This window comes from Phyllobates terribilis, unplaced genomic scaffold (assembly GCF_046119375.1).
Source record: "Phyllobates terribilis strain yellow unplaced genomic scaffold, ASM4611937v1 Scaffold_2__4_contigs__length_985480577, whole genome shotgun sequence".
Classification (NCBI taxonomy): Eukaryota; Metazoa; Chordata; class Amphibia; order Anura; family Dendrobatidae; genus Phyllobates; species Phyllobates terribilis.
In genome coordinates, this window is record NW_027362762.1 from 479,968,054 (window position 1) to 479,992,800 (window position 24,747).

The 24,747-nt window shown below is 40.7% G+C and overlaps 1 protein-coding gene across 1 annotated transcript in view; it reads right to left on the reverse strand.

Moving 5' to 3' along the window:
• Positions 1 to 6,251: 6,251 nt before the first annotated feature.
• Positions 6,252 to 24,747, reverse strand: part of CLIC4 (chloride intracellular channel 4) — a 48,809-nt gene continuing 30,313 nt past the window's right edge. The window contains exons 2-6 of the mRNA XM_073665819.1: positions 22,018 to 22,127; positions 16,461 to 16,586; positions 15,998 to 16,104; positions 11,458 to 11,639; positions 6,252 to 11,357 (exon numbers count right to left, since the gene is read on the reverse strand). Coding sequence (XP_073521920.1) covers positions 11,193 to 11,357; positions 11,458 to 11,639; positions 15,998 to 16,104; positions 16,461 to 16,586; positions 22,018 to 22,127 — 690 coding nt within the window. The 3' untranslated portion in view covers positions 6,252 to 11,192. The remainder of the gene's footprint in view (positions 11,358 to 11,457; positions 11,640 to 15,997; positions 16,105 to 16,460; positions 16,587 to 22,017; positions 22,128 to 24,747) is intronic.

Genomic DNA, 24,747 nt, shown 5'->3' on the forward strand with positions numbered 1-24,747 from the left:
GCAGCTCACTGGGGTAGATGTGGGGGAGGGTGGTAGTCGGGAGCTGCAGGACAGTGAGGACGTTAGTTGGGTGACAGTTAGAAAGGGAGGTAGAAGGAAGAGTGCCAGGGAGGCTAGTCCTGATCTGGCACACCCCAATAAGTTTGCAAAGTTGGCAGATAGGGAAGTGACGGTACAGGGGTAGCAATGCTGCAGCAAGGCATGTCCCCTGAAAGCCGGAGGAGTGTCAGCTCCAGTAAAGAGGGAAATAGGAGAGCAGGGCAGGCCAGGCAGGTGCTGGTAGTGGGGGACTCAATTATTAGGGGAACAGATAGGGCAATCTGTCACAAAGACAGGGATCGTCGAACAGTGTGCTGCCTACCTGGCGCTCGAGTCCGGCACATCGCTGATCGGGTTGACAGATTACTGGGAGGGGCTGGTGAGGACCCAGCGGTCATGGTGCACATTGGCACAAATGACAAAGTTAGAGGTAGGTGGAAGGTCCTTAAAGATGATTTCAGGGAATTAGGCTGCAAGCTGAAAGCAAGGACCTCCAAGGTGGTATTCTCTGAAATACTACCGGTACCACGTGCCACGCCAGAGAGGCAACGGGAGATTAGGGAGATAAATAAGTGGCTCAAGAACTGGTGTAGGAAGGAGGGATTTCGGTTCCTGGAGAACTGGGCCGACTTCTCAGTTGGCTACAGACTCTACGCTAGGGACCAGCTGCACCTCAATGGGGAGGGTGCAGCTGTGCTGGGGGAGAAAATGGCTAGAAGGTTGGAGGAGTATTTAAACTAGGGTTTGGGGGAGGTATTCATTTTATAGGTGGGGAAGATAGTGCAGATAGTGACCTGGGCACAAATAAAGAAATTGGGGGTGGGGTTAGAACAGTCAATAAAGTAAGAAGGAATAGAGGTACAGAGAGATACATAAAATGCATGTACACTAATGCCAGAAGCCTCACCAACAAAATGGAGGAATTAGAATTAATTTTGTTGGAAAATAATTATGACATGGTAGGGATATCTGAGACGTGGCTGGACGAGAGCTATGACTGGGCAGTTAACTTACAGGGCTATAGTCTGTTCAGAAATGACCGTACAAACAAGCGAGGGGGGGGGAGTAGATGTAAAATCATCCTTAAAACCCGTCTTGCGGGAGGATATAGGTGAATCTAATGAAAATGTAGAGTCCCTGTGGGTGGAGATAAGGGGAGGGGGAGAAAATAATAAATTACTGATAGGGGTTTGTTATAAGTCTCCAAAAATAATGGAAGTAGCGGAGAATATCTCGTAAAGCAAATAGATGAAGCAGCGACTCAAGGAGAAGTCATTATTATGGGAGACTTCAACTACCCTGAAATACATTGGGGGACAGAAACATGTAGTTCAAGCAAAGGTAATAGGTTTTTGACAACTATGAGAGACAATTACCTTTCACAACTGGTTCAGGACCCAACAAGAAGGGGGGCACTGCTAGACCTAATATTAACCAATAGGCCAGACCGCATATCAAATATACGAGTTGGGGGTCACTTGGGTAATAGTGATCGCAAAATAATACGTTTTCATGTAACCTTTAATAAAATGTGTAGTAGAGGGGTTACAAGGACACTAAACTTCAGGAAGGCAAATTTCCAACGGTTGAGAGATGATCTTAGTGCAATAAACGGGGACGATATCCTGAGACATAAAACTACACAAAGCAAATGGGATACATTTATTAGCATCCTAAATAGGACCTGTGCACAATATATACCCTTTGGGAATAAACATGCTAGAAATAGGAGGAAACCACTATGGCTAAATAGAGCTGTAAGGGGCGCAATAAGTGACAAAAAGAAAGCATTTAGAGAACTAAAGCAAGTAGGTAGTGATGAGGCATTAAATAAATCTAGAAAATTAAATAAATTATGTAAAAAACAAATCAAGGCAGCAAAGATTGAGGCAGAGAGAATCATTGCCAGAGAAAGTAAAAATAACCCCAAAATATTCTTTAACTACATAAATAGTAAAAAACTAAAAAATGGTAGTGTTGGCCCCCTTAAAATAGTCTGGGTGAAATGGTGGATGAGGATGAGGAAAAAGCAAATATGCTAAATGATTTTTATTCAACCGTATTTACACAAGAAAATCGCATGACAGAAAACATGATTAGTGATAACAAAAATTCTCCATTAAATGTCACTTGCTTAACCCAGCAGGAAGTACGGCGGCGTCTAAAAATCACTAAAGTTGACAAATCCCTGGGCCCGGATGGGATACACCCGCGAGTACTGCAGGAATTAAGTAACATCATAGATAGACCATTATTTTTAATCTTTAAAGATTCCATAATAACAGGGTCTGTACCACACGACTGGCGTATAGCAAATGGGGTGCCAATATTCAAAAAGGGGACAAAAACTGAACTTGGAAATTATAGGCCAGTAAGCTTAACCTCTACTGTGGGTAAAATCCTGGAGGGTTTCCTAAGAGATGCTATAATAGAGTATCTGAAGAAGAATAACCGCATGACCTAATATCAACATGGGTTTACGAGGGACCGTTCCTGTCAAACTAATCTGACCAGTTTTTATGAGGAGGTAAGTTCTGGACTGGACCAAGGAAATGCAGTGGATGTTGTGTATATGGACTTTTCAAAAGCTTTTGATACGGTTCCACACAAAAGGTTGATACATAAAATTAGAACAATGGGGATAGGGGAAAATATATGTATGTGGGTTAAGAATTGGCTCAGTGATAGGAAACAAAGGGTGGTTATTAATGGAAAACACTCAGACTGGGTCTCAGTTAACAGTGGGGTACCACAGGGGTCAGTATTGGGCCCCCTTCTTTTTAACATTTATTAATGACCTTGTAGGGGGCATACAGAGTAATATTTCAATATTTGCAGATGACACTAAACTCTGCAGGGTAATCAATACAGAGGAGGACAATTTTATATTACAGGAGGATCTATGTAAACTAGAAGCTTGGGCTGATAAATGGCAAATGAGCTTTAATGGGGATAAATGTAAGGTAATGCACTTGGGCAGAGGAAATAAAATGTATAATTATATGCTTAATTGTAAAACACTGAGCAAAACTGTTACTGAAAAAGACCTGGGTGTATTGGTGGACGACAAGCTCATGTTTAGTGGCCAGTGTCAGGCAGCTGCTGCAAAGGCAAATAAAATAATGGGATGCATTAAAAGAGGCATAGATGCTCATGAGGAGAACATAATTTTACCTCTATACAAGTCATTAGTGCGACCACACTTAGAATACTGTGTACAGTTTTGGTCTCCGGTGTATAAGAAAGACATAGCTGAACTAGAGAGGGTGCAGAGAAGAGCGACCAAGGTTATTAGAGGACTGGGGGGTCTGCAATACCAAGACAGGTTATTACACTTGGGGTTATTTACTGTGGAAAAAAGAAGGCTTGGGGGTGATCTTATTACTATGCACAAGTATATGAGGGGACAGTACAAAGACCTTTCTACTGATCTTTTTACTCTGAGGCCAGAGACAGGGACAAGGGGGCATCTTCTACGTCTGGAGGAAAGAAGGTTTAATCATAATCACAGACTGGGATTCACTATTAAAATTTAAGAAGGGCATGGATGCCTTTCTTGAAAAGTATAATATTACAGGTTATATATACTAGATTCCTTGATAGGGCGTTGATCCAGGGAACTAGTCTGATTGTCGTATGGAGTCGAGAAGGAATTTTTTCCCCAATGTGGAGCTTAGTGTTTGCCACATGGGTTTTTTTGCCTTCCTCTGGATCAGCATGTTAGGCTATGGGTTGAACTAGATGGACTTAGTCTTCCTTCAACCTAAAAAACTATGTTACTATGTATTCACCGCTGAGATAGTGTTTGCATCATGGCCACAGCATATTTGTGCACTTGCATATTAGTTTAATACTAAAGGTTAGGAATACCTGCCGTGGTTGCAATCATTCTCCTCCGGTTTCCAGACTGCTCCGCTAGTCTGTCCGCGCTGGGGGCGGAGCTAGAGCGCACTTGGGTGGTGCAACTGCGCACAGTGGTACTTCGTGTGTGGAAGTGGTGAGCGATGTGAGAATACAGGACGCCGTGCTTCCTACTGGTTTTGTGGCTTGGGAGACATGGGAAGCTGTGTCTCCCGATAGCCAGGCAACGCAGAAGGCTGCCTTGCCTGGTGTTAGCCAATGGTGGGAATGTGTTCACCCTGCTGTGCAGGTGAGCAGGGAGTGGCTCCCTGGACATGACTTGGAGGAGTGCATCACCTGATTGTGGAGGTGCAAGTGAGTGCTTCCTAGTTGAGCTCTGGTTCCTTCTCAGTAGTTGCTAATGGTCGCTATTGGTTCTTCTTTATTAGCTACAGGGTTTCCCTTTGGTTTTCCCTTTGATTTTCATTTGGGCTTTTGCCAGCTTTGGATTTACTCTTGTACCTGACTATATATCACCTGCGTTACGAGACGCCAGCTATTCTGCGACAGCAGTCTGGGAAGGGCTCTGTAAAGATTCCCTCCCCTTCGGGAGTGGGCGAAGAATATACCAGCCCTTAAGGACTTGCCTAGCAGTGGTGGCTTGCACAAAGTTTGTCTGTGACTGCGCTTTTGCTGGTCTGATCTGTCTTGCTACATCGTAGCTAGTCCTGCGCATAACAAAAGGTGTGCGGACCCTTTTTTTCTTTTTTGACTACAACTCATTTTGCAAAAAACCAAGTCCTCGTATGTCGATGGAAAAATTAAAAAAAAGTTATGACTTTTGGAAGAAGTCATTCCAGAATATTTTTTGCAGTGTGGCAGGGTACGTTATTCTGCTGAAAGAGGCCACTGTCATAAAGTGGTCTACTTTGTCTGTTTAGAAAGGTGGCACATGCAAAAGCAACAGCCACATGAAGGCCAAGATGTATAGTTTCCAAGCAAAACAATACCCAGAGCATTATACCGTCTTAACTAGCTTGCCTCGTCCCATGGTGAATCCAGTTCCCATTTCTTCCACAAGTAAACAACAGACACTCATCTGGACGCTCAAATTATTGAAAAAAAAAAAAAGATTTATCAGACCAGGCATCCTCCTTCCATTGCTTCACGGTTCAGTTGTGATGCTCAAGTGGTAATGTAGGTGGTTTTAGCAATGGATAATAGTCAGAATAAGCGCTATTGACCAGTCTACTGCTACTCATCAAGCTGAGATGCACTATATGTTCCGACACTTTTCTATTATAGCATTAACTGTATGATTAATTTGTACTACAGTGGCCCTTCTAAAATCAGAAAGCACAGACTATTCCCCACAACATCATTGAGCTTGAGGTGCCCCCTAACTTTTTGCTTCTCTGCTGGTTGCCCTTCCTTCAACCACTTCGCTTCGGATGGGTACTAACTAGTGTTGAGTGAATTTGCTCAGATAAGTTATCCGAGCACACTCGTGTGCTAACAGAGTGTCTTTGGCATGCTCGAAAAATATATGTTTGTGTCGCCGCAGCTGAATGTCTCGCGGCTGTTAGACAGCTGCAACACTTGTGGGGTTTGTGTTTATTAGGCATTCCCTGCATGTGTTGCGAACCCATTTTTCGAGCACTCCGAAAACACTGTTAGAACAAGAGCATGCTCGGATAACACCTTATCAGAGCACGTTCGCTCAATACTAGTACTGACCACTGCATATGGGAAGGACCTCACAAAGCCTGTCATTCGGAGGTATGTGACTATGTCCTCTAGGCACGACAATTTAGCTGTGAAAGTTACTTAGATCCTTACAATTTCCCATTGTTCCAGCTTCCAACAAAATAACATTAAGAACTGAGCAATCTACCTGAAGTAGATGATCAATGTAAGGCTACTTTACACACACACCACACAAAAAAATACAACCTTGATTTCTGTTATATATTTTAAGGCCCATCTGTGGCTCCCTACTGTTTGTAGAGGTAAGGCGGTAGTGCCACACAACTACTGCCGGATGTAAATTTATTATACAGCTGCAGTCAGTTTATTTTCTTGCGGTGTCATGCAGAGATCCTGCCAGGGATTTTAGGTTGTTCACTTTTTACATCATGCATTATCTTTTTATTGTGTATATATGTATATGTATATATATATATATATATATATATATATATATATATATATATTTATTAAATACAATTTAATTTCGTTTTGGTTATTTTTGTGGAGTCTTTTATGAGCCATTCATGCACTCTGTTCTTTTTCTTACTTCACCATTTGGATAGGTGTTCTGGAATAGTTTGGACACCCAAATGAATAGCGGATGTTTACGCAAGACACTGGCATCATCAAAACCAAACTTTATTAAAGAAATAAAAATAGCAACAATTTCTTAAGTACAGTCACTGATTACAAAGCAGACAATAAAAACAAGACTGGTGTTGTCACATCATATTTCTGCAGAATTCACTTTAAAGTAGTTGTCCAAAAGTATAACAAAACAAAAATTTCTAGGCAAGGATTGTTTGAAGATAGGAAACTGAGGCATAAGCATCTTCCAGAGCCTCCCACGAATACAGCGCAGGCCACTCCGGAAGTAGTTTCTCCTATGTAAGGAGAGTATGCCTCCATTTTGAAAACAATCCATGCTAGAAAAAAAAATAATGTTACAATTGGGCAACACCTGTAATCCTCAAGTCAGAGAAAACTTTTTGAAATCATGTAAAAACTTTTTAGTGGGGATATTAAAGTAGTTTTCTGGGCAGTTATAAACCGTATGTTTAGTAGATTTATCATTAAAGGGAATCTGTCAGCAGGTTTTTGCTACCTCATCTGAGAGCAGCCTATTGTAGGCAAAGAGACCCTGAATCCAACGATGTATCACTTAATTTACTGGGTGCAGCAGTTCTGACACAATCAGAGCTTTTTGTTTTAACAATGAAGCAGAGCTGAGAAAGCTAATCCCGCCCGCACCAGACTGTCTATATACAATGTCCATAGACAGTGAGATGTTCATTACAGGAGGGGCGTGTTGGACTAGCATATACCACTGCTGTGTCCCAGCAATGATAAGCTACTGGTTAAAAAACAATCATTACAGGTAAGAAAAACCTCAGAGCTTGATAAGAGGCATTGCTGAAATCTGTGTTTCAAACCCTACAGCATGCTGCCTTCAGATTACATAGCAAAAACCTGATGACAGATTCCCTTTAAGACTTTCTTATATTCACTTGGCCAATATTTAAGATCTGAGTAGTCCGCCTTACATGCGCTTCATCCATACAAATCAATCTAATGCAAGAGCAGATACCCACTGAAATCTAGTTATCAAAAACATTTTTGGCCAAAACATTCATAAACAATGTCTGCCCCATGATATCATGGACCTCAAGATTAGAACTGAATTATAATTTCTAAGTAGAAATATACCGTATGTGCTAGAGCAATAATACTAGAACTAGATATGTATAGCATTATAACGGCATGCTGGATATAATATTAGAGAACCCCTTTATATCATCATCGTGCCATGTGTAGCGCACACAAGAGTTGACACACTATATATTAATCACTTCATGAGAATTAAGCTGAATATACTACTCATGTGATAAAACTGTATATTACCTTAGTAGCTGTAGGGAAGATAGAATGATATAATAGAACATAAGTTTCCTTTATGTGAAGGTAAAATAAAGCACAGGACCTTTAAAGCCCCATATTGTTAATTAAAAGAAAACACAGAAACTGCTTATACAAAGAAAATTCAAATACAAAACTGAAATTATATACAGCATAATTAATCTATAGTGCACAACATGAAAATGCCATATTCAACTGAAAACCAATACATTGTTGTTAGAAAACGGTTAAGCTTGGTGTTAAAACTGGACAGATATGCCTATATTCAAAGGGTTGCACTGTGTTTTCTTGTAAAAAATGTAATAAAAAGAAACAAGTCAGTAAAAATAAACTTTAGTCTAAAGTGGAGATTATGCTCTCGCAAAAAAATGGTACAAGAATAAGTAAAGGACACTTTTCAGATAAAATTGTAACATAAAAGCATTTAACAGTCTCAGAAATCCCTGAAGATATAAGTAAAGAAATAACAGACAGCCAGGTAGCAAGGAAAAGTGCACACCAAGCAACCTGTCACGTCTTACAAAAGATTAATCTCAAACAGCATTACTGGTACATTGTATTTATTGCTTTATACAAATGTGCACATTGTAGCCATTACTGCGAATAACAACTCCCTGTCGGCAGACCCACTAGGACGTTTATTTCGTACTGTGTATACAAATCAAGCAGGAATGAATTCTTACAAATCCTACTTGAAAACAACCATGTGTCTTAAAGGGCATCTGTCAGTAAGGCCTCCCCTACATAAACACAAATTTGTGCGTGCCAGTCTTCAAAATTCCATCAACATCTTTATATCTTCTATCTGTTGTTGCATTCCTGAATGATTAGCAATTTTAAGTAATAGGCAATTGAGGTGTTATGTGCTCTGGATGTGAAAGAGCACTTAACAAGCCACTGATAAGTACTCTAGAAGTGAATGCGCAATTGACGCCTCATTTGCATAATAAAAACTGCAGCGACAGATAGAAGATATTACTAACCGATTCCCTTTAAGCAGCATGCTGACACAAAAGAAGCTTCCTGACATTGAGCTTAATGTAATAGCTTCATGCCAACAGAAACTCCTGACCCGTCTATAGTAAATTGCCTCTTTTCTATGCTTGATCCCAGGCGGCAGATTCTGAACATGTCTCTATAGAGGTCAATTTATCTTGCTCTCTGGAGGGGAATGTACAGGAACATTTTTATTTCTGGTTTGTATATAGGATAAATGTGCCGCATATAAAGCAAAAGCAATGGAATAAAAGTGTTGACTGATAGGACAGCTTTAGTGTGTTTAATGCTATTCTACCAAAACTTCCTATGCTGATTATACATCACGCAACACAAGTGAACAACTGATAAAACACACATCTTCAAAAATTTGGGCATCGCTCAAGTCGGTCGTAGGGCAGAAAAATAGCTGGTAAAATAGAGCCCTAAGCAGTTAGAGATAAATGGGGTCACAACACAATTTCAGCCTACTGTCAGGTTCCTTTTATATCTTAAATAGGTTGTTCATGATTAGAAGGTATGGTTGTTTTATTTTTTAAAACAGTAGCACTATTTCAGAAGTAAAAGCAAGACCATTTTTTCTAATCCTTAAAAACCCCTTTAAGTACATTCTCTATGTGTTCTAAAGTATGCAAAGAGATGCACTGCAAGATATTAACAATGGTTAGATCAGAAGTCTATGCCCTACTTAAAATTGTCAGATTTTTCTAAAGTACTTTGTTGGGCTAGTAAAACCCCTTCACTAAATTAGATTTTGTACAATAATGTAGACCCCTGCTTTTTTTTTAGTATCTATTTAAAAGGCCAAAACAAGATACATGTATGTTTTCCAACTTTGGGACATAACATGAATACATGACACTTTATAATCTTTGTACAGAGTTAGTACTCTATCACTCAAAAATTAAACTTGTGAAATCCTTTGGTGCATTGCTGTAGATTACATAGACATTAAATATGCTGTTATGTAAAATAAAATAAAAAATCAAGTTAGAATTAGCTCAAAAGCATTACCTAGGGTGGTGGTTTAGTATCTATTGCTAGATATGGCCATAGACTCGCCACTTATTGGATGATACAACCAATAATGAGTGTTTGTGCCAATAGTTTGCTCATCTACAGTAGACCGTTATTTTATCAGACCTGCTTAAAAACGTATTTCTCTGCTGATCCTCGTCGATTCTAGACTTGGAAGTCATCTACTTGGGAAAATTAATATTCAATTATACTGATTTGTCATACATGGAAAATAATTACAAAACAACTATACATATATGTTCCTTAAAAGACAAGTGGTCAAATAATGAAAACCCATCAGAACCTTTGTCTTTACTTGACCTTTCGTTTAAACCCATGTCAATTTGAGACAAGTGAAAATCCAGCTACTTAGACCCCCCAATAAATACAGAAAACAGATCAGTTATCCCATTTTGGAGATGGCCACATCAGATAACTCTACTGAAATGATTGGGATTCGTGGAATTGACTTCGTGTCCCCTTACTCCATACAGCAGCATTTTATCACTGAGAATGATTGCGAATCGCCATTGTACCAAGTGGCATGCAGAGGTATGTAAGCACTGCTATCACAGCAGATTGCATCTACTATACTGTCTAAATTCGATCTCTAGATGTTTTGTTTTTTTGAGGGGGGGGGTAGATACGGACTCTGTGTGGCAAAATTTTATGAAAATTGTCAGTCAGTCCAATCAAGTGAAAGGCTAGGCAGTTTTAGCCAAATGACTGCTGTATTAGTTTTTATCAGCTATAGGGGGCAGGATTAAAACATACCAAAACTGCTTTTCCATTTTCCACCATATTTTTCTTATCTAAAGCCTTATGTAGAGACTAACCATTTTCTTAAAGGTACAATGCCACAAACATCTAGTGGCTAGGCTGCCAATTTTAGCAGGAAATGAGACTAGTACCTGGTGACAAAATACCCACTCTGAAAGATCATTTCCATAGTTTTGACCATAATTTAGCAGCTCAGTAACATTTACGAGATAAAGTATTCCCTGTAAGAACCTAGTAAAAGATGGATCTTTTGTAGCTGAGAAATCTCCGGGTCATAAATATTATTGTTCTCCATTATGGCGGCCCAAGTTACGACACACTTAATATATTTGTCACCTGTACAGTATAATAATTTTTTTTGCTTCTAGTTATAGGGCTAAATATATTCTAAATACATAAAATGTAATATCTCTTGCATTACACATTATCATGTCACAATGGCACATTTTTACTATTAAAAGGTGTAAGGATTAAATCCAGTATGGCACAGTAGCTAATCTACTTGGATGGTAATGACTGAGGGTTAGAAGATATATACCAAACCTTATCTAGATCAATTTTTCAATTAAAGATTCAGATGAGATTGCTTTATTACAATACTGTACTTGGCAACCAGTATTTATGTATGTAACCTACTCCGAACAGAAGAAATACGTCTCGTACTAAATAGGGACTTAAATTATATAATTAGAAAGTAGGGGTTCATTCTGCTTACTTTAGGCCTTGGTTTGTATGGTGTTAAATATTAGAAAACAAAATGAGGCTTTGGGGGAGAAAATAATAAAAACCATTTTGCCCATGAGAATCTCAGATCTTTTTGTGGATTAAGGCCCGGACTGGTTACAAAGCACAGTTCACTTGGTGAGCCTTTTGGCTACGTCTGCATATGCTACTTCTATCTCTCGGTCACATGGACAAGTGTTGATGAATTCGTCTCTGCTGTATGCATTGCTCAGATATCTCCAGATCCCAGTCATTGATTTGGGAATATTGAAGTTTCTGTATTTTTTGGTCACCACCTGTACAATAAAAACATATAGAAAAGGTTAGCTGGCTAGTTAACAAAAATCCCTAGTTTCCCGCACCATGCTAAGCAATGTTTTTTCTATTTTTATGTACCTTTACTATATGAAGCTTTGGCAAAAGATTACAATCAGCTAGAGTCATGTCATCCCCATCTAAGAATTTACGGTTGGAAACTGTATCATCATCAATACTATTCTCATCGATTTCATCAGGCAAGAGCGAGTTCAGGTAGTCATCAAGCTTCTGCAGCGTCTTCAGTAATCCTCTTTCTAGTGCTACAGAATAAACAAAAAAAAAAAGCAATGAAAAGAGAAGTTTTCCTTTCAAAAAGAAGACAAGAAATTAGTGGTCTCTTACTAATTTTAAAGGGGTTGTTCATCATCTTTATATGACCCATCCTTATATTAAGTCATCAATATCAGATTGGCGGTATCGGAGAGCTGGCATTCCCCTTGATCAAGCATAATCTGCTCCGGCAGTGGCCGGACGTAAACAGTGTACAGAGCAGAGCACCAAAGCTCTGTATATTTTGTAGTGGCCGCTCCCAGATACTGCAGCTCAAATTCAATAATAGTAGCTGATCTGCAGTTCTTGGCAATGACCACTACAGAGATTGTACAATTATTACATATAGCCACTGTTGGAGCTGATAATAGCTCATCGTTTGGGGTCCAAGGGGTCTTGGGCACCACCGATCTGATGAGGACTTCATCCACAATAGGTAATCAACATAAAACAACAACTTGAAAGGGTTATTCCCATATTCCTGCCTTTTATATCCGAGAGATTAGTAACTGCTTCTATTTCTCGGCCACCAGAGATGGGATTATAATAACAGCCAAGCGCACCTGTACTACAATGTTTCCGTAATTCGCATAGAAATTAATGAGAGTTACAAAAACAGTGTAGCAGGGCAAGCTATGCTGTTTGTGTGCCTCCCAAGTTATAAACTGCCTCTTCAGAGAGGAAGAGGACTATAAGTCTAGTGCCACATACAGGAAGTAGCAAACCTAAAAGTCAATATTGACTCTCTAACGAGCCTTGTCACATGACTTCGGATAATAGCCAAAACCAAAATCTTAATTTGCAGACACTGTTTCGGGGTACTACCCCTCATCAGTGCAAAGTGTGAGATCTGGTTTGGCTGGGTGAGAGGCGTCTGATCTGGATCCAAGGGGTAACGTTTCTCCTTGTGGAGAGTGACATGTCAAGCCTGACAAGCCACTACTTGGACAACCATGTCTCAATCACCATTTCACCCAAGTTAATAACCCTCGTACGCACATCCGATGCTGGCGCCATTCCAGCAGTGTCGAGACTGGCTCTCCTGGGGCCCGTGTGACATTATGTTACACGAGCCTTGTAGCCAATCAGCGGCCACTTCACTGTCTCCTTCTTTGGACGTAACGGATATCTGGAGGAAATGAGAGCCGTGTCTGCTCTCTCAATTCCTCCAGACGTCTGATTTGTCCAAAGGCAGGGACAGTGAAGTGGCCACTGATTGGCTGTTTGGAGAGCCAGTGCCGACACCGCTGGGACGGCGTCTGTACCAGAGGTGAGTATATGGGTTATTATTTACTTTGGGGAAACATACTGATTGAGAAGGGATTTTCCGAGTAGTGGACAACCCCTTTAACAATAAGTATTTCATTAATGCACTCCCTGAGCAGTATCCTTTGCCGCCAACCACACACTCCAGACTTTTTCAAACTTGTAAGCACATTTCCTATGAATATATACACACACGTGGTCAAAATTGTTGGTACCCCTCATTTAATGAAAGAAAAACCCACAATGGTCACAGAAATAACTTGAATCTGACAAAAGTAATAATAAATTAAAAATATATGAAAATGAACAAATGAAAGTCAGTCATTGCTTTTCAACCCTGCTTCCACAGAATTAAAAAAAAAATTAAACTCATGAAATAGGCCTGGACAGAAATGAAGGTTCCCCTGAAAATAATGTGACAAAAGGGACATGTTTAATCAAGTTGTGTCCACTAATCACTAGCATCACAGGTGTCTACAATCTGTAATCAGTCAGTGGGTCTGTACATAGGGATACAGATACTCACTGTGCTGTTTGGTGACATGGTGTGTACCACACTCAACATGGACCAGAGGAAGCAAAGGAAAGAGTTGTCTCAGGAGATTAGAAAGAAAATTATTGACAAGCATGTTAAAGGTAAAGGTTATAAGACCATCTCCAAGAAGCTTGATGTTCCTGTAACTACACTTGCACATATTATTCAGAAATTTAAGATCCATGGGAAATGGAAGTTTTTGGCAAAGCACATCAGCTCTATATTCACAGATGGAAAAATGAAGCATATCAAGAAAAGAACACTGTCCCTACTGTGAAACATGGAGGAGGCTCTGTTATGTTCTGGGGCTGCTTTGCTGCATCTGGCACAGGGCGTCTTGAATCTGTGCAGGGTACAATGAAATCTCAAGACTATCAAGGGATTCTAGAGAGAAATGTGCTGCCCAGTGTCAGAAAGCTTGGTCTCAGTCGCAGGTCATGGGTCTTGCAACAGGATAATGACCCAAAACACACAGCTAAAAACACCCAAGAATGGCTTAGAGGAAAACATTGGATTATTCTGAAGTGGCCTTCTATGAGCCCTGACCTAAATCCTATTGAGCATCTTTGGAAAGAGCTGAAACATGCTGTCTGGAAAAGGCAACCTTCAAACACGAGACAACTGGAGCAGTTTGGTCATGAGGAGTGGGTCCAAATATCTGTTGAGCGGTGCAGAAGTCTCATTGACAGTTACAGGAATCATGTGATTGCCTCAAAAGGTTGTTCAACAAAATATTAAGTTAAGAGTGCCAGCATTTCGGTCCAGGCCTATTTCATGAGTTTAATTTTTTTTTAAATTCTGTGGAAGCAGGGTTGGAAAGCAATGTCTGACTTTCATTTGTTCATTTCCATAGAGTTTTAATTTATTATTACTTTTGTCAGATTCAAGTTATTTCTGTGACCATTGTGGCTTTTTCTTTCATTAAACGAGGGATACCAACAATTTTGACCACGTGTGTAGTATTTTATACATTGGAAAATATTAAAATAATTGAATGCAATGAGATATCCTTGAGACATCTGTAGATTAGTTATCAGATTTTGGACCACCTTCGAGGATATTTGCCATGGTTAAAAAGAAAAAAAAAATTAAAGAGGACCTCGCAGCTACTCTGACATGCATCTTGTGGTCTATTCATGTATTCCCATGTTATAACAATTGTGGAGGATCTTATGTTATTTCTCTGCCATTACTCCTATACATGTTTAATATACTGACAATTGGGCATTACCATGCTCCTTGTGGATAAGGTGTTTCCCTACACAGTCTGGTACGGTACGTGCACTGATGTTTAGAAACTTGGTCCACTGACAAGAGAAACGCCAACACCTAGATGACACTTTATTTATAAATTTCCCTGAGTAATAAGATAGGAATGGTAATAAAATATGTTCTATGCTTTTTCTAGTTTCTGAAAACTCATTTACCCAGGCTGAGGTTGGTTTTAAAAAAAAAAAAAAAAAAAAACTTCTCTTTACTCACCATCCCCAGGTCCACCACTGAGTCACCGCTGCTGTCCTTGGTGTTTGTTGTTGAAGTCACAGACTGCACTCAAGCCTATAACGGAACATGCGGCTCTGCACAACTTGACGGCATGAGCTGCTGAGCTCATTCATTGGGTGCCGCAGACAATAACAAACACAGGGAGCAGTGGCAGGGACTCAGCACTGAACCCGAAGAGTCTGAGTAAAACAGTGTTTGTTTTTTTAAACAAACTGAAGCTGGGGGAACAGAGATTTTTTAAACTGCAAAAACCCTGTAAAGGGAACCTGTCAGATCCGATTAGGCTATTAACCTGCAGACACAGGGTTAATCTGCAACATCATGGAGGTGCCCGTCTGCAGCACGGAAACTGCAGCACCTGGGAGAAAATGAACTATTTCTCTCGGAAGCCTCTGGCTTTCAGTCATGCAGGCCCACACGGATCAATTACAGACACAGTTCACAGCACTGAGAGCGGAAGCTATAAGCACACCCCAGTATTGACTGACAGCCGGCTCTGCAGGGCATCACTGCTGGTCTCTGGGAAGAGCATCTGAATCAGCTGGCAGTATATATTAGATCAGTGTTTCCCAAACTCCAGTCCTCACGGCCCCCAACAGATCATGTTTTCAGGATTTCCTTAGTACTACACAGGTGAGAATCTGTGGTCATTTCTGCTGCCTTGATAATGATTACATCAACTGTACAATACTAAGGAATTCCTGAAAACACAATCTGTCAGAGTACTGTGACAACTGAAAATTGCAAAACACTTCATCAGATAAATGTTGTCTGAACTTTGCCCCCTGAATCCAGCTAAAGTAGCCAATAGTGTAATATATATGGGGGCACTGGAAGTCGTGGGATTTCAACATGCCTCATTATTTGTACCCCAGAGGAACTGACTTCTCCAATAGTGGCTTATTTTCCTCTCCTTACTAAAATAAATATACGTATCCACATGAATCAAAGTCGGGGAGATGGCTTCTGGAAAACAGCAATCATTGGCAGCCATTCCATGTGTATAGTAAGCTGCATAATAAACAATCTGTTTGGTTGGATTACCTTCATTGGCGTCTGGCCGGGAGTTCTTGATATATGCAGAAAACTTTGCAAATATGTCCATGCCAGCTGTGTTAGATTCTGGGTGTCGTGCTGCCAGCTTACGGTACCTAAAGTTTTATAAAGCATTTCATTATTTTAAGTTAATATTTGATCTGCTAGTGCAACCATCATTTATGTCGTGAGGGACTGTTAGATTAGGAATTATGGCTATTCCGCTAAGTGTAACGTAAGCCTGTCTTGTGCTGGCTTTGAATTTACTACAGGTCAGTGCACTGGAGCACCAAGGGTCTCTTATTTCCATGACTCATTTTTGTAGGTCAGATCGGGTCACATAGAGGTGTCAGTTGACAAGTGACTAATGTCAATGAGCTCATCATATGGTTGCCTTTACTTAAAAGTTTTACCAGTCAATCACTGTAGTCAATCCTGACTATCCAATCCCAAAAGTTGGACCATCACTTACTTTGGAGGGCAGAGTACATCTTCCAGGAACTCCTCTATCTTATTCACATCAGTCTTTACTTCATGGTTGTAGGTTATAAATGGAGGATGGGTTCCAGGTGCTAGGTTTTGTAAATCTGCTGGTTTTCTACAGAAAATTAAAAACAAATAAAAACACAGACCCAATTCATTATAAGGTAATATCAATCCATAGTGTCCACATAAAAATACCTCAACACTTACAGCATGTTCTGTAGTGTAGGAGGGGGGACTGATGAAAGATCTCCACTGATCTCAGCAAATTACCCTTAATACTTTTGTATTTCTTTTCAGCAATTGAATTCAATGATTTCCTCTTCTGGGGTCAGGCTGTGATAATCAATTACTCTTATAACTTCTGTGTACGCATTGCCTAAAGTCTTCTGGGTATGTACACCACAGTGCAGGTAGCATTGAGACTGAGGTTTTCTTCTATGACATTTTAGAAAACCTTTCCTTTGAAAGTAAGAGATTTTTGGAACAGAAACGTAGCATTCCACAAGAGGATCATTACCAATATACTGCAAGTGGATGCTTTAAAAACGGTTTAAGAGCGCACTGCTCCCTACCTCCAAGCGTGTCTGGGGACGCTGCGTCCTTGATGATTGACAGTTTAGCCTGAATTATGCACTCTTCCATGCTGCTACAGCTCCTCTACACCATCAGAGGAGTATAAAGACACTAAAGCTGGTTGGATCAAGTGGAGCGGTCAGCTTCAGAGCAGCACTTACAAGATGTACAGAATAGAGCTTGCCAGCACTGTGCTTATTGCCTGCAAGTCTGGTCAGTGCAGACAGACTGCAGAGGTGGCCGGTAACCTAGTTAATGAGCAGTACACAACCCCTCTGTTCTTAAGAATGGAAACATTTTTAATAAAAATTAATTGAAAAGTTGCTGTTTTTCACAAGCACTTTGCAGTTTTGACCACTAATGATGTTGAGAAGACCTGTAAGAACAAAGTGGAGGATTATTGTTTAATTCTAAGGGGAAACAGTTATTTTTACATTTTGCCAGAAATCTTTGAGGTAATTAAAAGGAAGTGTCTACTTTTTCAGTGACCTTTTCTGAAGAGCCAATCCCTTTTCTAGTAGCATGTTACCACCACCACAACAGTGGGGCAGAAATGAGGAGAGTAAGCGTGATCTAAACCTCAATGGCTTATTGCAGAACTTGAAAATGTCCTAACAAGTACAGTTCAATGAGCTGATCCTAAAGTCGTATTAGGGGATTTTCTGCAATTAAAATTCATGGCTTTGCTCAAAACAACTACAGGAAACCATTTGGATGCCAAAGTGTTTCTGGCATCCCCTTATACACTCATAACCCAAATTCCTTTCCTCTTAAACATTTGCACTTCAGCAGGCTAAAGTCCCATTATGGTCAGTGTTGTTCGTAAGTGAAACCAACCAAAGGGCAACAACCACTTAAGTAGTAAATATTTACTTCTAACAACTGTGCAAGTAAATGATTATTTCACTTATGGAGAAGGATGATATTTATTACTTGTAAGAACAAGTGTAAAAGTGAAGGAGCAGGTAACAATACTATAGTACAGACTCCCTCAAGTGCCTGAAAAGAACTGACAGCAGTGTGAACGGCCACTAGTCACATTCCATCTCCTATGTGTGACATACAGATACGTTTCCAGTTACTGATCCCATGGAATTACACACATGGACAGGCAGGTTATGTTATCCAGTTGCATACAGTCTGTATTTTGTTATCTGGACTAGAAATGCACATTTAGATATGTGAATAAATGTTAGATTGTAGGAATATCTGGATAATTACTGTATACCTGTGGCTTCAAAATACCTCCACTCTATGATGCATACATATCAATTAAGACCTAGGTCTAAAGGGGTATTCCCATCTCCAAGATCCCATCCCAAAATCTAGTAGGTATAATAATAATAATATTAGCAAATACCTCCAATTAGAAATTTAGTATAGATTTTCTGATTCGTTATATCTCTTTCCTCATGTGCAGGCATTGCAGGACCTTAGGTATCCATGGTTACGACCACTGATATAGTGACAGTTAGCTAAGTGCTCATGGTCATAACCATGGATACCTAAGGTCCTGCACATGAGGAAAGAGACATAACGAATCAGAAAATCTATACTACATTTCTAATTGGAGGTATTTGGTAATATTATTATTACACCTACTACATATTGGGATAGGATCTTGGAGATGGGAATACCCCTTTAACTCCAACTCTAAAAACGCATGCTAATCTTTGTGCTAATTCTGCAGTATCCAGCTGATACACAAAGCCACACTCTTACTAAAACTGAACACCAATACCCACAGTTTAAACTCTGACCGTGGCATCTACGTTGTTACATAGAGGGAGGATGCTCCTCTGCCAGGCCATCACCAGAAGCTGGGTCTGACCAGATGCCTGTAATGCTCTGGCACACATTCTGCCTGACATTCACTTGTGGTCTAATCTAGAAAGCCAGTACAAAAACACGTATCATGCATGGTACACATTTTTTTTTTGGGGGGGGGGGGGTGGCCCTTTAAGTATAGCACACTGAGCTTTCTTATACAAACAGTTAAATGGAACGGAATCTGTCAGCAGGTTTTGCTATGTAATCTGAGAGCATGGTGGTGAAGGGGCTGAGACCCTGATTACAGTAATGTGTCACTTAATGGGCTGTGTGTTTTTGTTTCATTAAAATCAGTGTTTATCAACAGGAGATTAATCACTTGAAGACTAGGCGACGCCTGCCTCCTAGTCCAACCATGTCCCACCACTTATTAGCAGCTTTCTATCAATATACAATGTACACAGAAACCTGCTAATCAGGGGTGTGGGCGAGGTTACACAGGACTCCGCATTCTATGCTCTGCTAGATCTGCAGTAGAGAAAACGGAATTTATCCTAACTGCTGCACACAGTAAAGTGACACATCAGGGTTTCTGTTCCTACAGGATGCTGGCATCTTACATAGCAATAATGCTGACGGATTCCCTTTACAGAATTATACCAGCCATGCGGAGATCAATGGACACAGTTGTGACCTCTACCTCACGAATCTAGGCACATGGCAACATTAAAGTATACACAAGTACACCATGGGATTTTCTTGTTGTATACATTAGCTAAGATCACAAACACCGTGAATGCACAGCTTAAAGTCTTTAGTTCCACAAATAAACCTGAAAAGTGTATCTCTACATGTTATCATCAGGTTCAAAATTCTGTGATGATGAATTTCTTCATATATCTATGCAGCTCAGTTTCTTCTGATACTTCACTCCAAATAGCCCGTATAGATTACAGGTAGATAATGGACTTCCTGCAGCCACCACTAGGGGGAGCCGGTAGCGGTCTGCAAATCTATGTCTATGCAGGGGGTTAGGAGCTTTATACCAGAAAAACAAAGCCATGACTAATAGAAAGATATATTAGGAAATTGACTGGTGTAGAATTGTGAGTCAATTTACAATAAGTTGGGAGAGAGCATTAGGCCTTTAGTAAATTCATGTGTCTTTGGCCACCTCTCCTGTTCAGTCACTTCCTTCAATAAGAAAAATCTGAAATCTTGGTCCAAGTGTATGTATGTATGTATGTATGTATATGACTAAGGCTATGTTCACACATGTTGTGTTTTTCAGCAGATTTTTATGCAAATTTTCAGCTGTGTTTTGCAGTACCAGAGTCTATGAGAAATCTGAATTCTCTGCTCACATCATGTTTTTTTGTGGTTGTGTATTTTTTGCCTTGGTTGGGTTTTTGGAAAATAGAGCATGCACTTCTTTCAGCGTATTTCAACCATAAGAAATAATGGGTGGTGAAAAAACTCTGAAAAAAACGCATCAAAAACACACAAAAATTTGCATCAGGGTTTTTTCAGGGTTTTTGATGGCAAAATAGAATGGGGTTCTTTTTTTCACAGAACTTTATGTACATGTATAAATAGAAACAGAAGGACAGTGAAAAAAACACTGAAAAAAAACACACTAAAAAAACCGCAGCAAAAACCAGCGCTTTTGACGCAGCCGATTTCCTGCAGATCTGTGACGCAAAAAAGCCCATAGCCTTAAGGTAGTCTTTCAAGAGCACATTTGTCCAAATACAGCTGTAGTGCTCACCTTTCTGCAATGCAGGGACATGTTAGTCTTACAGACAGTAGAAATCCCCCCACATATCTGGTTCATTACATAATCCCAATAGGCATCTCCCAGAATCCTTAGCAGGGTCTGCACAGAACAAGAGGCTGTGTGTAAAGCCCTGACGGGAGAGCTCCGCACAGTCACTATGAAGTGGACTCATTCACCCTCTGTCCATCTCATTTTCAGCTTAACATTTAACAAAATTTCCTGTTTCTGTCCCTATTTTTAGAGTAACTTTATTTTCTTTTACAATGAGCAATGGCTTTCAGGCAATTCAAGAAACCAACAAATTATTGGTTATTTTCTGAAGCATAAAAAGTAGAAAAAAAAAGTCACTTTCTTTTATTACTTCTGAAGATAAAAGAATTGGTGATCTTGTATAAAACATTTACAGTATTGTTCTTGCAAAAAAAAAAAAAAGCCTACAGCCAACAAAAAAGTAAGAGCTTGATTCGTCAAAGCTTTTACAGCGCCAATACGGCATAAAAAGCTTTCAACAGTCGCACAGTTCTTGTGCAATTCAAGGCTGTGCTAGCATTCTGCGGTTCTCGCATCATTTTCGCCCAGTCACAGCCAAGTGGTGGAGTTGGGAAGAACGGTAACATCGTGGCCAGAACTGTCAAATTCATGACGAGCAGTGGCATTCACTATGCCACAAATAGGGACTGGAGTAGGATTTGTGACGAGGCACACACAAAGGTGTACTCCATTCGTCTGTGCTCCTGATTCATGAGGCACGTGTCGCTTAATGAATCAGAAGCGTCAGGCTCACAGCTCCTCATCAAGACCGGAGTGAATTACGTCTGTCTTCATTAATTGGACCCAGAGGCTTTGCTGTGTGTGCATGCTTTAGTGTAGCAGTTTATAATGCAAAAATCCTCAGAAAAAATTGATATATGACGTATATAGGCCCATGCTAGATTAATGGGCATTTACCTCCTGCTCCGTAATTTACCAGGGCTGTAGATGGACTATAGCTCCCTTGTAGATGAGGCTAAAGTCCCTGTCACAAGCGCGGGCAGACATTTTGCCATACACGCGTAATGCCTACTTTTATTACGATCGTCACTTGAATGAATATAGGTACTGCTAAAATGCACATCAATATCAATGTGTATGGGTGTATGGCAACTCTAGTGCTTTTATTGTAAACTTTTTAAGTTACTGGAAAGCAGGCAAGTACATATGGTATTTCACGTGCGAGTGAGCAGCATTCCATGTATTGTATCTAGACCCCAGGGCAGTGTTACTGAAATGTTACTGTACAATGCCTGAGGATCATACAAGATATATTACACACAAAACAAGACACACCTTCATACTGTCAAATGTATGTTATCCAAAACCCAGAAATAAATTATTCATGTCTACATTGTGTACGGCAGCTTTACTTCTGGTGGTTCTCTCTTACCTCTTTAAGTCAACTGTGGTCACATTGAACACGACTCCTTTCAGCCACAAGATCATAAAAAGTCTTTGTGAGAAAGGGCAATTCCCGATGCTCTCCCCATCAATGCCAGCCTGGAAAATACCAAAATCTCAGTTACCTAAAGTATAGTACAAGTGGTATGCATACATTTATAAGATTCAGCCCATCATTAAATAGTTTATATCTTTTATCTTCTTATAGGACACTTCAACATTTATAATCTGAAACTGCACAACATGTATAGTATTTTATTCTCATTTTTATTATGTTGTATTGCATTTGTACTGCACTCATATTGGATTAAGCTCCCCATTGGCTCTAAATTTATTCTGCAGCAGGACAACAACCCCAAACATACAGTTACTGTCATTAAGAACTATCATTAGCGTAAAGAAGAACAAGGAGTCCTGGAAGTGATGATGTGGCCCCCACAGAACCCCGATCTCATCATCTGTGAGGAATTACATGAAGCGGCAGAAGGATTTGCTCAAGTCTGCATCCACAGGAAATCAGTAGTTAATTCTAGGAGATGTTTGGAACAACCTCCCTGCAGAGTTCCGTCAAAATCTGTATGCAATTGTACCTAGAAGAATTGATGATTTGATGCAGTATTGAAGACAAAGGGTGGCTAGACTAGATGTTGATTCACTTTGCATTTTTTGGATTATAAGACACTTTTTTCCTCCAAAAGTTTGGAAGAAAGTGGGGGGGTGCGTGTCATAGTCTGAATATATATGTGTATACTATGGCTGTGGGTGGTGGGGGGTGTGGGGGAGCGGCAGAAGATTAGCAGGGCACAGGAGGCAGTAGCCACCTGCTGCAGCCTACACTGTGTCCGCTACTAAAGAAAATGAATATTCACTGTTCCCCTTGCCCATGGAGAGCAGTGAATATTCATTTTCCTTAATAGCTCGCACACTGTACACACAGCGCGGCTCCTGTTGCAGCTAGTGGTCACGTGTGCACGCTATTGAAGACCATGAATATTCACTACAACCCACTCCCATGGGTTGTAGTGAATATTCATGCTCTTTAATAGCGGGCACACGTGATCACCGGTCGCAGCAGCAGCTGCGCTGCGTGTACAGTGTGCGCGCCATTAAGGCGAGTGAAAGGTCACAGCTCCCCACGCACACAGTCCCAGTGTGGGGAGCAGTGACTATTCCGGCACAGCATCTCACAGTGTGAGGGCGCATGGCAGTGACGCCATGCACGGCTCACACAGTGAGATCAGTGTCGGCAGCAGAGCGGGACGCAGCGCTGGAGCAGAGAGGCAGTGAGTATAATTGGTTTTTTTTGTGTGCAGAGTGATGGGGATCAGGGGGTGCCAAGCATACCAGGAAGAGTGAGGGCAATACATACGAGGATGAGGGGTGCCATGCATACCAAGATGAGCGGGGCCATACATACCAGGAAGAGGGATGAAGGGTGCCATATATACCAGGATGAGGGGTGCCATGCATACCAGGAAGAGGGATGGGGAATGCCATACATTTCAGGATGAAGGATGAAGAGTGCCATACATACCAGGATGAGGGATGGGGGGGTGCCATACATTTCAGGATGAAGTGTGCCATACATGCCAGGAAGAGGGATGAGGGGTGCCATGCATACCAGGATTAAAAATGAACTTAGGCTATGTGCCCACGATGCAGAAATGCTCCAGATTTTTCCTGAGCGTTTCTGCATCTCCCCTGGCAGAAAAAAAGCATGCGGATTGTACATGCGTTTTTCCAGCCAGGGACATGTGGATGTGAAGCGTTCTTCACATGCATTTCCGCATGCGGGTTGACACACGCTTTCCAAGCGATTTTAGCATCACTTGGAAAGTGCTTGTCAACTTGGTCACACTATATAAATCCATGCAAAGGCATGGATTTATATAATGTGACCCGAGAGAATGTAAAAAAATAAAAAATAAATCTATACTTACCTTCCGATGGCCCCCGGTGTCTTCCTTCACTCGGTGCTGACTGCCGGCAGATCGCGGTACACTGCACTGAAGGACCTGTCGACGTCAGCGTCGCGTGACCCGTCACTTGACCATGACGTCAGCGCAGGTCCTTCAGTCCATCGCGATTTGCCGGCATGAGAGGAGGAGCGCAGCGGGGGCCGCCAGAAGGTAAGTATCATATTTATTTTTTATTTTATTCTTTTTTTCACAGTTTCTATGGTACCCAGGTCCGGAGGAGAGTCTCCTCTCCTCTAGACCTGGGTACCATCCGCACATTGGAAAGCGTGGATTCCGCATCTATATATGCAGTGATGCGTAATCCATGCGTTCTAATGCAAGTCAATTGCGGCGAAAACGCAGCACTTCCGCAAAATAATTGGTAGAGCTGTGTTTTTTTCCACAATGATAATCCGCAGTGGAAATTTCCGCAGCATGTTCACAGCACATGCGGATTATCATTGGGGAACATGGCAGGCCTTCTACCATGCGTTTTTTAAGCGTTTCTGCAGCGTTTTTGCCGCTGCGGAAAAGCTTAAAAAACGCATCGTGGGCACACAGCCTTACACATGTTTGGTATCTACGAACTCATAATGACCCGGAGAATCATAATGAGAAAAAAAATCCAAGTGCGTTCAAAATTGCAAAAAAAATTCCACAATTGTTTTGAGAGCTTTTTATTTACCATGTTCACTACACTGACAATATGATTCTCCAGGTCAGTATGACTACACAGAAATAAAATATGTATAGTTTATTTA